The sequence below is a fragment of the Rhea pennata genome, chromosome 24 (assembly GCF_028389875.1).
Source record: "Rhea pennata isolate bPtePen1 chromosome 24, bPtePen1.pri, whole genome shotgun sequence".
NCBI classification, from domain to species: domain Eukaryota; kingdom Metazoa; phylum Chordata; class Aves; order Rheiformes; family Rheidae; genus Rhea; species Rhea pennata.
The window spans coordinates 1511518-1527388 of NC_084686.1; the positions used below are offsets into that span (position 1 = coordinate 1511518).

The 15871-nt window shown below is 54.9% G+C and overlaps 2 protein-coding genes and 1 long non-coding RNA gene across 13 annotated transcripts in view; 2 read left to right on the top strand and 1 right to left on the bottom strand.

The window, feature by feature from the left end:
• Positions 1–12633, top strand: part of CEP164 (centrosomal protein 164) — a 56393-nt gene extending 43760 nt beyond the window's left edge. For 5 of the 11 annotated variants that reach the window (XR_009960682.1, XR_009960691.1, XR_009960689.1 and 2 more), the window contains 4 exons: positions 1195–3000; positions 3986–4521; positions 5735–5786; positions 7462–9435. The gene's annotated coding sequence lies outside the window, so the exon portion shown is untranslated. Of the gene's footprint in view, positions 1–1194; positions 3001–3985; positions 4522–5734; positions 5787–7461; positions 9436–9782 lie in introns of those variants that run through there. The other 6 variants (XR_009960688.1, XR_009960687.1, XR_009960685.1 and 3 more) reach the window with 6 other exon arrangements.
• The window catches only part of DSCAML1 (DS cell adhesion molecule like 1), a 90324-nt gene continuing 86561 nt past the window's right edge, over positions 12109–15871 (bottom strand). Inside the window, exons 31-33 of the mRNA XM_062594676.1 lie at positions 15538–15732; positions 14101–14412; positions 12109–12976 (exon numbers count right to left, since the gene is read on the bottom strand). Coding sequence (XP_062450660.1) covers positions 12537–12976; positions 14101–14412; positions 15538–15732 — 947 coding nt within the window. The 3' untranslated portion in view covers positions 12109–12536. The remainder of the gene's footprint in view (positions 12977–14100; positions 14413–15537; positions 15733–15871) is intronic.
• LOC134150621 (uncharacterized) lies at positions 12719–15359 on the top strand. The gene is made up of 2 exons (XR_009960693.1): positions 12719–12766; positions 12856–15359. It is a non-coding gene; the product is annotated as an uncharacterized LOC134150621 (long non-coding RNA).

Consider the following 15871-nt stretch of genomic DNA (forward strand, 5'->3'; position numbering starts at 1 on the left):
ACATGCAAATAGCAATATATTTTTGATGAACATTTTAAAAATCTCAAGAAGAGCGTTTGTATTTACATTTTTTTATTGAGCTTTTTTAGAACTTCTTAGATTCCTTGGCCAGCCTTTGTCCTAGGGCAGCTTGGTCATCCGGTCGGACCCACCTTCGTGGACCTGAGCGCAGGCTCTCTCCAGGCACTGCCAGTAGCGAACACGACGTGCGTGTCCTTGCTGAGGAGGTCCGGGTTAACTCTTGTTGGCACTGGCCGAACGGGGAGGCCTTGGATGACCACAGGGAATGGCAGCTGGCCAGAGGAATCCCTCTGTGGGAAGGGGTAGATAAAATACAGATTTCCTGTCTACTCTCAGATTATACCAATCCTCGTCTGTACGGATTTTGCTGCTGGTTTCCCTGCGAGTAGCAGGACCCGTGGCAGGCCTTCCAGGCAGTGTTTTTGTAAGAAGCCTACTGTTCTGGCTTTCTCAGTCAGTCGGACACTGTACCCGAGGCCGTGAGGCTGAGTCCAGTCTGTGTGTTCTGAAAAGCATGTATAAATAGTGTGGAGAAATGCCTGTTTTCTTAGCAACACTGTTTTGAAATGTGTTTATTGTCTCCTTGAAGTTTGTGATACCAGTTGTATCCTATTTTGTATGCAAATTAAATCAATCTGGGTATGTTTAGAGTGATGATGATATTTGTAGCTTTATTTGTTCTTGCTGTGATACTTTCTTTCCTGGTTTTGTAGGCCTAGCCTTCTACTCACCTTGTACACCTTCCCCTTGCTTGTCTTGAGGCTGCTTGATGCTGTCGCTTGTCAAGGTCATCTCTGGCAATTTCCAGGACCACTTCCGCTCGCTGCGGCTTGATTACTATTATTCTATTAAGCATCTGGCTAGGGTAGCAAATGCAGGGGCAGAGAGAAAGCTAAAAAACAAAACTACAAAAGCCATTCTTTGTGGGGCTTTCAGCCAGCAGGACAGCTTTTCATGGGCTTATATCCTGCTCTTTTCAGAAAACTGTCTTCCAGGCTCATTACAATGGTTCTCTCAGTCTGGATCTTGATGTCAAGGCTGTAAGGCAGGCTGCGTGCTGGAACAGACCAAGGCCAACGCAGCCGGAGGCTGGCGGAGGGGGCTGCCTGCGGGTGCGCGCGGCACCACGAGCTGCAGTCTCGCTCTCCTGGGTGCTCCTTGACTGTGCCCTAGCTGGGTGCAGAGCTGTCCCCGGGAAGATGAGGCTGCATCGTGCTTGCATGGATCTGGGCCTTGCTCGGGAACTGCTCTCCGGCAACTTGGGATGTGTTAAAGTTGGTAAACTCTGCAGATTGGCTGCCACTGCCGATTTCTCCGTTTATTTCGGAGCAGCCGTGAATTCTTGCCCGAGTGGTGTTATAGGTCCTGCTGTTGCTGCAGTGTGCTTGCCCGAGTCCTGCTGCTTGGATCGCTGAATAACGCTCTCACCGTAAATCAGGCAGGATTGGTGATGTGCTTTTCTCTCCCCATGGCTTGTTCCTTTTCCCTTCTTATCTCCTTCCAGCAGCCCCAGGACACCCGTGGCCAGCCCTTCCTAGCTGTGCATGTTTGCCCCTTTGTGATTTTCCTTTTGAGGTAGTCTTTCATTAAAGACTCAGCTTGTCCTCTGTCTGAAAGCACTGCAGCAAAGGCTGCCTCTGTCCAAACGGGGCGTTCACAGCGTGCATCCTGGCTGGGGACTCTCCAGCGCTGAGAGACGGTGGAAGAGTAACACAGACAGTCACAGAAGGGATGGGGAGAGGGGAGCTTCGACACCTGCCCTTGTATTCCCAGCTCTGCTTCTTCTGTTTGGTGCACTGTTGGCTGGAAAAGGCTGGCGTGGATGGGGATGTGGGGACCCTGGGTGGGCATAGCCTGATCTGAGCTGCTGGTGCATTGGAGAACGGACCAAAAGGCAAATGCGGTCCCAGGATGCACGAGGCGCACAGAAGTGTGCAGGGGCTGGGACGATACTGTGCACAGTTGTGTTCTGTTTGTGGAGGGAGGGCTGGAAAGGAAGGAGTGTGATTGCTGCTGTGCATGCGGGGAAGGGAGGAGAGCTGTTGAAGCTGAAGGACAGACCTGGCACAGGAACAGCATCAGCTGGCTGTGCAGAAATGGAGGCTCATAGATGCATGCCCTTAAAAACAAGAACCGGACAACCCCTCGACCCTGAATTACCACGGTTCTTGCTGTGCTTGATCTGCACATGTGTGTCTGTGCCCACTGGAGAGCTGCAGTAAGAGCTACTCGGGCAGGACTCTGACAGCAATGCACCTTGCCCAGGTAAGCGTATTTGAGGGCAGGTAGTTCTTGTTGTGGCACCCATTGACCTACAAGCAGTGTACAGCACTGGCTCTCGAGTCCTGCCTGCTCTGAAAATACCCTTTCCTGGCCCATTTTCCCTCCTCCCCCACAGTATGGGAGGAGAACGATGCTCTATTGTGTGTTATTGCTGCTGCTGGCCTGTTCACGGCTTGCCTTGTCCAACGATGTTGATGCTGCTTGGCCACAGGTAACCCAAAAGTGCCTTGTTGGTGCTGGAGGCTTTGCTGAAATCCTGCTGGGAGGCAGTCGCAAGCAGAGGAGGTTTGCTCTGTGTCATTTCTCAGCTCCCTTCGAGCTGAGCCTGAGGTGCGGGGGGTGCAAGCATGCGTAATGGGCACAGGCTTGCGCTTGCCTGCATGTGTACACAGGGAACAAGAGGATTTGCTTTTCCTGGAATGGCAGTATCTTGTATGTTGGAGAAATTCAGTGATTAGAAGAGCAAAAGGACAGCGTGCAATTACTCTGCCGAATGAATGTGAGCCGTAAGCTCATTAAGGGACTTGGAGGCTGCCTGCTGGAGAAGGTGTCATTCCAGTCACTGGCTATTCACAGACCACTGTGCCTCGCTCCGAGTGTTGATTTCCCAGAACAGCAGCAGCCCCTTTGGACACTGCAGCCATGCTGGCAACCCTGATGACGGCGCTGTTTTTCGTGGTGAGAGCAGTTGGACAGGTGAGTCTGGGTTGGCCTGGCAGCAGGTATGTTTTAATACTTTCAGTCTTGTTTCTAGAAGGTTGGTGTGCAAGGTTCTTACCTTGTTACAAAAGCTAGTGAGCAGTGGGGAGTCTGGACTCTGCTGTTCCCCTAGTCGCTGCATGCTGGCAGCAGCAGCCAGCACAGCTGCGGCTGGAGACAGCGGTGCCACGAGTCTCTGGTTTTGCAACCCAGCGGCTCCATTATCCCCAGCGAGTTGTCTGCGGTGTTGGCTTGAGAGCTTGCATGAGTTTTTGTCATCTTAACGAAGCAGGTCGATAGACAGCTTTGCCGAGCGCAGCTCTCTGTTGTGCCTGTGTGAGTGCAGACAGCTGGGCTTCCCAGGCTGGGGATCTGCCATTGCAAGGGTGCGGATGGGGGAGGCAGGAAAGCCCTCTGCTTTCTAGGGCTGCCTAGTCTCGTGGGGGAGTGGCAAGAAAGTGGAGATGGGTTTCTCATCCATTCCGTTTTGCTAGCCCGCCTGTGGGCTGTATCGCTGCCGGCCTGGCTGACTCTTTAAGGACAGACAGCTGTTCCTGGCTCCACTGACCATGCTTCAGGTTTTTGTAGATCCTTCCCCAGGGCCAATGCCTGCGGGTCCCTAGGAGCTTTGCAGCAGTGCCTGTGTAGTGGTTTGCACTGGCCCTTCTGCGCTAGCATGTGAGCAAGGGGGAAGGGAGAGCCCCAGTGCCGCAGCATAAGCCAGCGGCAGAGCTCTGAGCCCTGCCTCACCTGCCCCCTGCAGTTCCCAGGCCCCAGAAACCCTTCTGGGCAGGGAGAGGAGGCAGAGGTCTCTATGCTTTCCTTGGGGTGCGTGCCTCCTGTGACTCCCTAAACCAGGCAACCCTGGGCAGGAGGCCTGGGCCTGCCCTGAGCACCATGCCACATGGCCTCCGCCTTATCCGTAAGCTCTGCAGCCCTGCTGCCTGGCCAATTTGCTTAATTCTGGTTCTTGTCTCATAAGAGCTCAGCAGGGAAACCTGCTGCCACTGCATCTTTCCTTCCTGATCTGCTGCTGGTGACTCCGTAATCATCTCTGGCAAGCGAGTAAGTATGGTGGCAGACTGGACAGTTAGGGTGTCAGTGGGAGGAGGAAGAGTGTGGCAGTGAGCGTGCCCTTGGTGCACAGGGTCCCTGGCTGGTGTGTCCCCGCTCTGCCGCGCCTGGGCCTTGTCTCTTTGAGGCATGAACCCCTGGGGCAGCTGTGAGAACATGCAGCAAGAATCGCAGGTCAGTCTGGTGCCAGGAAGGCAAGCTGGGCACCACCACGGTTAGCAAGGCAGCTCGGAGGTGTGATCGCTGGAGGCGACGGGTGTGGAGGAGCAGCTCTTTCTGCCTCTCCTCCTCTCCTCTCCCTCTCACCTGCTGCAATCCTCTCCCTGCATCCAGCTCGGGACCAGCCTCTTCCATGAAGAGCCCCTGCCGTATCTCGTGTATCAGCCCCTGCCCTGGCAGATCCAGTATGTGACACAGAGTCGCCGCACCAGCCGGGACAGCGAGGTGAGTGCTGGTCTCTGCTTCCTTGCATGTGGTCAGCCAGGGCAGCCGACTGGGAGAGGGGTTGCTTGCTGGCGGTCCCAGAGCGTATTTGAAATGCCATCGCCAGCTTTGCCAGAGTGACCCCTTGGCAGATCCTGGCCTCTGCCTCCCTGGTGAAACGTGGGGCATGTGCGGTGGGCTCCGCAGGTGGAGCGAAAACCATGTGCCTGCGGGGACACCCGGTGATGGTAGGCTGCCCGCAGAGAGTCGCTGGGGCGGGCTGCCCGCTCTGCGCGGCGGGCCCGGGTGTGCAGGAAGCCCCGGACGTGCCGGCTGAGCAGCTGTGCCCTGCCCGGGCTGCCAGCTTGCGACAGCGGGGCCCTTGTGCAGCTCCAGGGCTTTCTCTGGCAGCGCTGCTGCTGGCCTGGGACATCTGTATCGCAGGTGCACGGGAAAGGTCCCGGGGAGCATCCTGCCGGGCAGTGTCGCTGGGATCTGTTAGTGGCAGGGGAGCTCTCGAGCGATGCTGATGCAAAGCGGCAGTTGTCTGTCAGTAGGTGCTTGGCATGCCTCGGGCCTGCAGCAAGGGCCGTGCCCGGTGCGGAGTTCAACCGGAGAGAGCAGCACCTGTGTTAACCCAGCAGTCTGCTCAGAGCAGGTTTGGGCACCGGGGAGAGGTTCCTCCCCCCCAGCCTTTAAAAGACAGAATGACTTAATTCCAAGAGGCAGGGTAGATTGAAAAGTATAGAAGTGTATTTGTAGAGGAATTGAGGTTGCTTTCTTGTAGGGATGAAAATATTCCCCAGCAGACGTGACATCCCAGGTGCTGCAGAGGCAGAGGTCAGGGCTGGAATCTAGGAAACAAACTCGGCAAGTGCAGTTGCACGCTGATTTGAAATGCAGATTTAGTGAGGCTACACTGTACAGTGTAACATCCTAAGATGTTACCAGCAAATCTCACCAGATCCCATTTTTGGTACAAAGCTCTTTTCTCTGCTCCTCCTCAGAGGAGTTCTCACAAATGCAAATTAATTAATCAGAGCTCTGTAGTGCCCTTTAAGGGAACAACAGTAAGTATTTTCAAGTTTCCCAAAGGGAATGGGTAGCAGAAAGCTCTGTGAAGCTAGCCCGGTCCCTTTCAGTGCTTCCCAGCTGGCCTGAAAGAGCCTGTTCTCACCGCCGCAGCCTGGAGTTATCACTAACTCTGTTGTCCTTTTGATCTCTCCCTTTCTAGAAAGGCAGGAGCTCTCGACACAACAGCATCTACTCAATCCCTGGACAGACAGGTGAGCGTGGAGTGGGCAGGGAGCTGGTCCTGGTCTCTGTAGTGGGGGAAACCTGTGACTGTGGGATGCAACAGAAGAGCAGGCACTGCGGTAGCTCCGATTACTGGGGGTGAGCCCTTCCCTCCTCTTTCTCCTCCCAGGAAACCCACCCTTGGGAAGCCTCATTAAGGAGTAGTTTGGAGGCAGCTTTGGAGGAGGAAAATACTCAGATACTGCCCTTTTTAGAAAGGCAGGAGCTCTCAACGCTACAAACTGGTCCAGCTGAATCGCACGGGTCTGACTGTCCCCTTGCACGGCGGGGACAGTCCTCTCCTTGGTCTGGCAAAACTACCTTGAGTAGGTCCTCCTTTGCCCCTCCTGGCTCTTGCTTCTAAGACTCTGCCACCTCTAATGAAGTCAAGTGCTCAGCAAATAGGATTTGTCCACTTCTATTCTGAGCGCAGCTCGGCTGGTAATCGGATAAGAGCGGTGCTCCGGCAGCCCCGCGCTGGGCCGGCCGCCTGCGCTGTCAGCTCTGCGCCTGGGCCCCCGGCCCTTCGCTGGGGCAGCGGCGCCCGGGGAGGGCAGGAGCTCGCGCGCTTCTGGGCTGCTGCTCCCTGTCCTGTACCACGGGCTCCTGGCCTGGATCTGGGATGCCCCCTGGAAACCAGTGGGGCATTTTGTGCCTCCAGGAGCGGCACAGCTACGCTGCGGTGACCCAGGCTGTCAGCCCTAGGTGTTCCCATGCAAGGGATGTGACCCCCTTCCCCAGATACTCTCGCGGTCAGGCCAGCCTGGCTGCTGCCCCGAGGGAGGCTGCACCGCTCCGTCAGCAGGTCAAGGGCCCGACTTCGCGGGCTGACGCTGAGACTCGTGTGTTGCTACAGCAGCGTGGCGTTACGGATGAGCTCTGCCGCTGCCGAGCCCTGCGGAGCTCCTCTGCCAGGTGCACTTCTCACAGAGCTGTCAGCAGCCCACACAGCTGGGGGCTTGTTCCTGGAAACAGAGAGCAGTAAATGCCCCCGGTGGCTCCCCAGCCTCTGGCGTTTGATTTTTTTGCAGTGAGCAGGATTTACAGCTGACAATGTATCTTGTTAAGCAGGGCAGGAGGGAGCTGATTCCCACCGCGGACTTTTTTTTATGCATCTTTTTACTTTGCAATTTCTTTTAGGATGTGAATAAAAATGGGTTCAGGTGACATTGGTGAGTTTATACAGCAGCATCTGGCACCAGGATTTCTGATCACAGCTCGGGGGGTGCTTAGCAGTGACACAGTCGCTTAAAAGAGCGCTGCTGAGTAGCTTTGATTCAGTTCCTGTTGAATTTCACAATACTTCCCTCATGCCACATTAAGCATGGGATAGGGAGGGCTCCCATTTATCAGTATGAGAGCTTTATTGCTGTACAGTGCTGGTTTTTTTTTCCTAATCTTATTTGTGTGTGTGAAAGTAAGTGAGTATCATACTTGGTGATTAAACATGGGGAAGCTGAGGTCTTTGGGGAGTAAAGCTGTGTAAATAGAGGGCTTAGTACTGGTAGAGAGGCTGGCTTTTCTCTCCCTTCTGTCTCTGCTCCTTGCTCCGCTGCCCTGCGCGCCAGAGATGCCCCTCCAAGCTGCTGGAGTGCTGGTTTCAGGGCCCTGTCCAGGGCCACCAGAACTGCTCGTGCTCACTGTGATGTTTGGTTATCGTCCTAGGCAACGAGACCCCTGATGCCAGCAGCGAGAGCAAGTTGTTCTGCGACCCTTCTGAGAAGGCAGCCGTCACCATCCAGACTCACTTCAGGAGATACCAGCAGCACAAGAAGGAGAAGGCATAGACGTGCCGGCCACCCTGCTCTGCACCACCCCTCCTTCTGTCCGTTCTGTACCCCAGAGAGACTCGCAGCCATGGTGGCTGTGACCCTGCTCCCTCATACGTAGCTCTTGGTGTGTGCGCAGCTGTAGATACCCTTTTGGTGTTTGCATTGGCAGCTGGTCAGAGCAAAATCTCTTTCCTGGTGAGTCCTTCCCCAGGTGGCATTGACTGGTGGGCCAGAGTACGACCAGTGAGGAGGTGTTTGAGGGGACCTCAGGGCCCGGGTTGGCATTTCCAAGCCTTTTCTTGGTGGCAGCCACCACAGCTGTGGGGTGGCAGGCCATCAGGGCAGCTGTGAGCAGGAGCAGTGCTGGGGGGCTTGCTGAGCTGGCTGTCCTCGCAGCTGTGTCCCGAGAGCGAGGGCCAGCACAGCTGAGAGCGGTTAGGGCCAGCCAGCTGCCTGGGGCCTCGCTCTGCTCAGCAACAGCCTTCTGCGTGCCTCCCTCCGCACTTTTGCTTCTGAAGCCAGGGTGAACTGCTCTCCTTTCTTCTCCTGCTCCGGGCGGCTGCCTCGGTGAGCTTTCGAACGTCTGCAAGCTGGCCAGGAATGGGACATCGCTGGCTGCATGCCACAGGCAGCAACAGAAGCGAGAGCCGTGCTGGGTGCTAAGTATGAGCTGATCTTGCTTTTCTGGGGGAGTGCTGGTGCGCTGCTTTCAGAGCTAGGGTGCAGGTTGGAACTTCTGTCTTCTGCAGGTGCTGACACTGAACCTGCTTCGTACTGAGCCAGGCTCTACTGCTGGTTTGGCATTTGGGTTAGGTGCCTGTTACCGGCCAGCCACCCTGTCCCGGTCTGCTGGTACAAGAGATCTCGGCACACAAGCCGAACGAGATGAGAGCTGGCAGAGACCAGCTCCACGTCTGGCAGGGACAGGACCCTAAGGTTATCGCAGTTTCTAGCACTCATTTTTGAGCACTGGCTTTTGGAGGGGGCAGAGTTGTTGTGCTAGCAGGAACATGGAAGCGCAGCAGAGCCAGAGGAGGTTTGCTGTGAGCAGGGTTGGACGGCAGGGCTGTCTGCCTGCCCATGTTTGAGCAGTTGGTGAGGAGATCCTGTGCGCTGTGACACGGCAGGTGTCCAGTGGCACAAGGTCGGCAAGGGAGGAGGCAGCTTTCCCTTTCTGTCCTCTCCATCCACAAATGTCCTCAGTCTGTCTCACCTGGGCTCCATCCCCAGCTGCCCAGCCAGCTTGTAAGTGCTGGTGGTTGGTCTTCGGGCTGCTTTTAGTACTTTGTTACTGCCTGGCAGCGTGGGCTGCGTCTGCAGTGCTGCTCGTGGCCCTTTTCTCGAGGCACGTTGCGAGTGCCGAGCTTGTTACGGTTTGGTGCCCCTCCCTGGAGTGGGTGAGCTGCCCGGCTGCATCGCAGGCAGGGCTCAGGCCTGAGCGGGCTGAAGCCAGGAGGTACGTGTGCTTTGTAAGGACGGGATTTGGCTGGAGTGCTGTGCAGGGAGCGAGTTAGTCAAATGGACCAAGCCAGCTCTTTTAATTTCTTGGTATTTTTTTCCTGTTGAAGGCAGAGTTGGGGTAGTGTGGCTTGAACTGTCCGCCCTCCATCAACAGCCAGGTTTGTAGCTGTGGCTAGGCTCTCCTGGGGAGAGCCTGCACCCATCGTAAAAGGGCAGCGGCTTCGTGGGCAGGGATGGGAATGCTGGTGTCCTGTTGTTATCCAGTGCTGGGAATTCAGACCGCGTTAATGACCTGTACAATGCCACGGTTTGTAACTGCTGGGGGTGGAGAACTCTTGCTACGATGTAGAAGGAAAGCTGTGCTAGCCGATTATAATAAAGACGTGTTAATCTGTTCTTCCTTTTATCTTGCTAATCCGCTTACTCTCGCTGCCAAGAATACTTGCCTTTTCTTCCCTCCTCTATTCAGACTCTGGGATTGACATTTCAGAGGTGCTGCATGGTTGCAGAGCCGTAACACTGCTTTGAGATGAGGGTGGGTGCTTGGCTCCATACTTAAATTTGTACTGTGAAAAGGGTTTTGAACTCGAACATGCACTGAACTGCTTCTGCAAACCAGAGGAACGTTTTAGAGAGCTGCTGGTTTGCTTGTCAGTGCTTCCCACTGGTCTTGGGGAGAGACAGGCAGGACAGAGAGTGGTTTCACTGGGTTGAGGGCAGACGCTAACTGGTGTAAGACAGACCTGATTACAGGATGTGTTGTCGGAGCAGTGATGTGCTGACGTCGCTGCATGGACCCGTGGGCTCCCTAGAGTAGACCTGAGCAAGACACTGGGTCCATGAATATGCTGCAATAGCCTGCTGGGAGGATTTAGAGTTTTTCTGCAGCCACAAGATTTCTAGGAAGCTGTTGAGCAAAAACAGAGGCCTGTGCATCACTGCTGACCAGGGCTGTCCTGCTGCAGGTGAGCGAGGTCCCTTGGTGGGGTTACGAGCAGCTGCGTCCCGCAGACACGGTAAGTCGGCCCCCAGGTGTGGGGCTCAGAGTGCCCCTGGCCACCCACGCACCTTAGTATTGTCCCATGACGACTTACCTAAGAGTGAGCCAGACAATGTCTGTGGTCCTAAAAGACCCTGTCAGAGCTGCTTAGCGAGAGCTGCTGCATTGAATTGCTTTGGTTATGTCCTGTGTACAAATGCTGTACAAAATCTAGGCACTCGTGGCGTGCTAAATTGGAAAATCACCATGGCTTTATTGTCTTCAAAAACCCGTTAAAAATGAATGCATAAGAAAACTCATGCATAGAAGTAAATGTTATTCAGAACCGCATTTGGAATCCATATTAAAAACAATCCCAAATACTGCAGAAAGAGCCTAATCCCGTTTCACACGCGGATTTGGGGGCAAGCTGATCACTCCTGACATGACGTCTCAGCACAGCCAAATGGGCGACTCCAGACGCAGGGCAACAACCCGGAACCTCCTGGGAAATTCCTGGGTCTCTGCTGGACCTTCCCGAATGCAGGCAAGCCCCGGCACTCCTTCGGAAGGACAGCGCGTGCAGGTGAGCCCCAGCCACCGACAGAGGCAGAGCAGCTCGGACGAGAGGGTCAGGCAGAGCAAATGCAGCATCTTTGACCAGGCCATTTGCTTCAGACACAAAATAAAACCCAAAAAACCCCACCCTGCCCCACAACAGTTCTCTCTCCAAGGAAAGCTTTACAGGGATAGATGGAGCTTTTGGTGCAAAACCTGGCGTGGGAGCTATTCGCCGAGGCACTTGCCCTGCTCACCCGGCGCCCTGCCGCCAGCCTCTCCGTGAGGTGTACACGTCCGTACCCCAAATGCTCCTTTGCGCAGGGTGGTGCCAAAATACTCACCAGGAGTGATACCAGTGAGCATAAGGAATTGTAGTGACAGCTCCTTTCCTGAACCCCAGAGAGTAACTGTCCATTTCAGGCTACTGCTGAGGCATTTAAAACGAGCTGGAGCTGTAAGAGTTGTTTTACCTGGAAACAAACATGCAAACAACATCAAAGGCAGCCCTGCTGACCAGTGCGCCAGCACAAGTGGCTGCTGGAACAGCAAGCCGAAAACTGAAGTAGCAGGTAATGATGTTGCCAGTAACTGTTGTTTTTGCCCATAAGAAAGATTTTTTGCTGTAACTGAATGAACAAATCAATGAGAGGTGTTAAAAAAAAAGAAAAAAAAAAACCCTAATGCTATATAACAACAAGTGATTGTAACTGCAGTGGTAGAAATAATGCTTCTTTCAAGAATTAAAAAAATATATATTTTTTTTAAAAAAACCCCAAACTATGCACGTGTCACAGCTGCTAATTTAAGTTAAAAGGACAAGCTTATTTGTTTGTTGTAAAGAAGACATGGAACTAGTGGGTACCAAGCATGGATTAAGAAATGGTAAAAACAATTTAAAATATGAGCTAGTAAACTGGAAGAAATAAGGAAACAAAAATGCACTTGCAACGAAAGCTAGACCATCACCTTCCAGAGGGGGAGCTGGTGCTATTGCAGGTCTAACGGAGTAAAACGACCGTGTCTAGCAGCCGTTCTTGCCTGCCTGGGCAGCGGGGAAGGGGAAGGAAGGTTGCCAGCCCCGGGGGTGCTGGGGACAGGTGCTGCCTGCCTTTAGCTGGGCTTGCGCAGCTGTGTGTGCAGCAAGGGGAAGGGTTTGATGCGTTTCTTTAGTGTTTTTACTTGCTGCAGCCGAGGAGAAAAACCACCCAAGGAGGAGGGGTGTGCTGGACTTCACAGCCTGGTGGAGCCGGGCCACGGTTAACGGCGCTTTGCTGGAGTCACCGGCCGTCGCGCCGGGCTCTGCCGCGCGCTGCTCGGCCGCGCCGGTGCCGCGCTTCGCCTGCCTTCCCCGGCTCGGCGATTCATGGTGCGATTCGCGGGGTAAGTAAGCGGGGTGCCGCCAGAGCCGGCCTTGCCGAACAGCAGCGCGCTGCGTGCCCGGACACCGTCTCCGCTCCTTCCTCCCGCGGCACCCCCCGTCCCCGTCCCAGCTCCCCGTCTGCTCATTTAAGAAACACCCACGTTATAAACATAACCTTTATTGCACACAGCGCTGGGTTTTTTTTCATAGAAAAAGGTATTAACACATAAGCATTTGCAAATTGAAGCAACTCCTGTTGTTTTCAGAACAGTAAAATAGCATGCAATGTCTTCAAGACGTTCCTTTTTCAAAACCACCGACAAGATCAGGGAAAAAAAAGTCGCTGAGTCTTTCCTTGTGCCCCTTTCAAAATGATGTGAAATATATATATATGTTTACATATATATTATATTTTTAAATCTGTAACATCAAATTCTTTGTGCCCTGGTTTCTTTTTCTGTTTGGAGAAGAAGAAAATAGTTTCATTTATACAAAAGAGTTCCTTATGTACAAGAGTTTTTGTTATTTAAATATAAATAGCGCGGGAAACCAGCAAAGTTCATTGTGTGTGTGTGTGTGTGTGTGTGTGTGTGTGTTTTCTAGTTTCCTACACGAGAGTGTAGGATTTGGAATATGCTCCAGCCCCTTGTTTTTGAGACCTTCCTATACCAGATGTGCTCATTTCTAGTAGCGAGTCCCTCGAGCCTCCCATTTTGGTGTGCGTGGGCACGCGCGGCTCGGCGCCGGCGGCGGGCTCGGCGGCGGGGGCAGGAGCGGCGGCGGCGGCGGGGGCAGGAGCGGCGCTGCTTGAGCCTGGCATCGTGAGAGTCCTTTGAGGTAACGTCGTTGCGGAGGAGGCTGGGGGAGGCAGCCCCACGGGCTTGCTGCCGGGCTCTAGCGTCATGTGCCTCGCCTGCGTGTGGTAGGCCCTGGCGAGGTTCCGCATGGAGGCTTCCCGGGGCGGCACCACCGGGCACGGGTCGTGCATGTCCGGCTTGCGGAAGAAGGCTTCCGATTTCACGTACAGCGGGAGGTTGCAGTAGTCGCCTGTGGGGGAAAGCAGAGCCAGGGGAGGTGTCGGCGGCGCCGGAGACGGCTTGGGAGCCGGTTGCCGGAGGCACGGGCAGGTCCCCGTGCTGGGGGGCAGAGCCGGCGCGTGTTTTACCGCTGTTCTTCGCTGCCCTCCTCCCTACAGACCGAAGGGAGCTGCGCTTGCAGCCCCGGGACCTCGCTCTGCCTTTGCTGCCTCCCTGGCAGGTCGAGCGAGGCGCGCTCCCTGCTCTTTGATGCTCGTCTCTCTGAAGATGAACGAGCCCTGACGCTAGGGAAGGGAAATACCCAGTATCCGGCGAACGCGGCCACTCTGCCTGCCTCGTAACGGAGACTATCTGCAAGGAGATCACGAACCACGAGAAGAGTTATTTCCTGGCTTCATTACAGCCCCTCCGGGGGCATCCCTATGTGTTTTTAGTGGTGGCAGCTGTCTGAGACCGATCAGAGCCTGAAATACTGCTCCTTGGCAGTGGCAGCGGCTTGGTGTCCTCGTCTGCAGTAAAGGTACCGTGCACGGCCGGTCCGGTTCTCCGCTTGGCGCTTGGTGACAGATGCGCCTTCCGGGACACAGCGGGGAGGGAGAGCTGGAAGCAAGAGCAGCCTGGTGCCCCGGGGGGCAGAGACCCCCACAGCCAGACAGGTGCTTTCCAAGGCCCTGCAACGGTGCTGATCTTGCCGGATGCTGTCGCTAACTCAGCATCTCCACGGCAGAGCCCTGGGTGGCACCAGCCTGCGTGCTCTGCGCACTCCCACCTTATCGTCCTTAAGGCTATCAAACTTTTCTAACCAGGCTGAAAGGCAGCGAGAGGTTCAAGCAAGCACCGAGCATGGGGGTGCCTGAAGGTTTTTAGTTAACACAGCGTTATGGTGGTGGCTACCCTTAAACCACTGCTGTCCACAGGAGGAACAGAGGAGTTTCCGCTCCCACTGTGCCAAGCAACACGGATTCCCCTTGGGAAACAAATTTCTCTCTTTCTGTAGGACGGAGGAAAAGTAAGGGGTGCTTGGCATGCTGCCTCCCCCTTGCTATCCCAGCTAGGGTGGGGGTTAGACCTTGCCTTCCCCTCCCAGCTGCGGGGCTGGACGCCCCCCGTGCCAGGCCTTGCAGCCACACTTACTCTTGTTGGCTCTGTGTGGGATGGGCACTGCCACGTTCTTGCCTCGGTCGCTGTCCTGGGGCTTGGGCGGGGAGGCTGTGAAGCGGCAGATGCCGGGCTCGGAGGGGGTGCTCATGGACGTCATGCTGTCGGCGTTCTCGTTCGTTCCGGTGGTCATCTGGTCCGAGGAGCTGTCGGAGATGAAGCACTCGGTGATCTCGAACTTGGCGTGCTGAAGCTGCTCCTCCAGCTTGGCGTGTTCATAGGCTCGGGCCAGCTCCTCGTAGGTGGACGACGCGCTTTCTGTCGACACCATGCTGTTGCGTCCTTTGTCTGTGGAAGAAGGACAGGTCCAAACCTCAGCATTTTCCCTGACATGAAAATGCTGCTTTTCACCTCATTCTAGTGGTGAGAATGTCTAGGCTGTCTCAGCTGGCATGCGCACAGTGCTCTGCCCCAAGGCTGGGCACAGACCTCCTGCTTGGACCTCACAAGACCCCCCTGGGACACACAGGAATTCACAGCAAGATCCCTGCATTTAGCACGCTTTGCAGAGATGATAAAAGCCTATGGCCCAGGTAAATCAGCGCTGCCAACAGTAGCAATAGGCCTTAAGCTTTAAAAGCAGTCCTTAGCTGTAGCAGGCCTCAGGCCTTGCCTGGTCTTGAACTCATTTTAACTTGATTTCAGCTGTAATTACAAAGATGATGCAAAAACCCTTTGCTTCACCTGCAGCTTATTCCAGATCAGGTGGCTGCTGTTTGTTCTGTGTGTGCTGTAACAGCAAAATCTCCCAAAGGTCAGCTCCTGGGGCTTTGGGCTTGTTTTAGCCATATTACTACTTGCTCGAGGTCAGTTTTTGCTTAGGCTTGTACAACAGGGGGTTTATGCTCCCCAAAAGGAATCATACAATACGCAGAGAAGAGCTAACCAATGCGAATAATCGTAACATAACTAACCAACCCATGGAGCACCAGAACAGGAAAGCACCTAGTTACTTACCCACTTAGTAAGTACGGGGTTGAAGCATACCAAATAATCCTGAGTGGGACCAAGAGCAAAGAAGAAGAAACCTCAGCACTGCCACCAGCTCACCATAAAGGCGCATGGGAAGGATGAGAATTTGCACCGGGGACAGACACTTGCTTGTATCTGTTAGCTTTACTGTATTACCAACCATCTCTTACAAAAATTGGATTACCAATGTTAACACAACCCCAAGAAGGTGTTGTTGCATTTTGATGAACCTGTTAATGCATTAAACAGATAGCGCGGTCTAATTCTGCATCCCTGCGTGTTTTCCTGGTGGCCCACACGAAACTCGTGTACCTAACGCTGGGGAGATCCCAGGCAGCGACAAGCGGCACAGCAAAGGCAGGACCCGAGCACGGCAGCTGGGGCCGGCCGCAGCCCTGCCGCCTCGGCCGTAACCCGCCCTCCCGCGCGGTGCGGGCTTACCCGTGTCCTGAGAGAGGCTGGCGCTGTAGCTGTCGCTCTCCGTGACCGTGATCCCGTGCTGGGAGCCCACGGTCCTCCAGTCAGAGGTGAGGGTCCGCGCTGGGGTGGATGCCTGGCACTTGGTGAGGGTCCACTGGCTGGAGTACCTGTTGCGGGTGCTGTGCGCAGACTTCACGCTCTTCCTCGACACCGGGTCTGCGGCACGGAGGGGCCAAGACAAAGTCAAACGTCTTTGGTCCCGGAGCCGACGCGTCGCCCTGCAGCACTGCTCCTCCCGCCCCGCCGAGGGGGCAAGCTGTGCCCCACAGCTGCTTTTAACCGCGCTCGGCGCCGG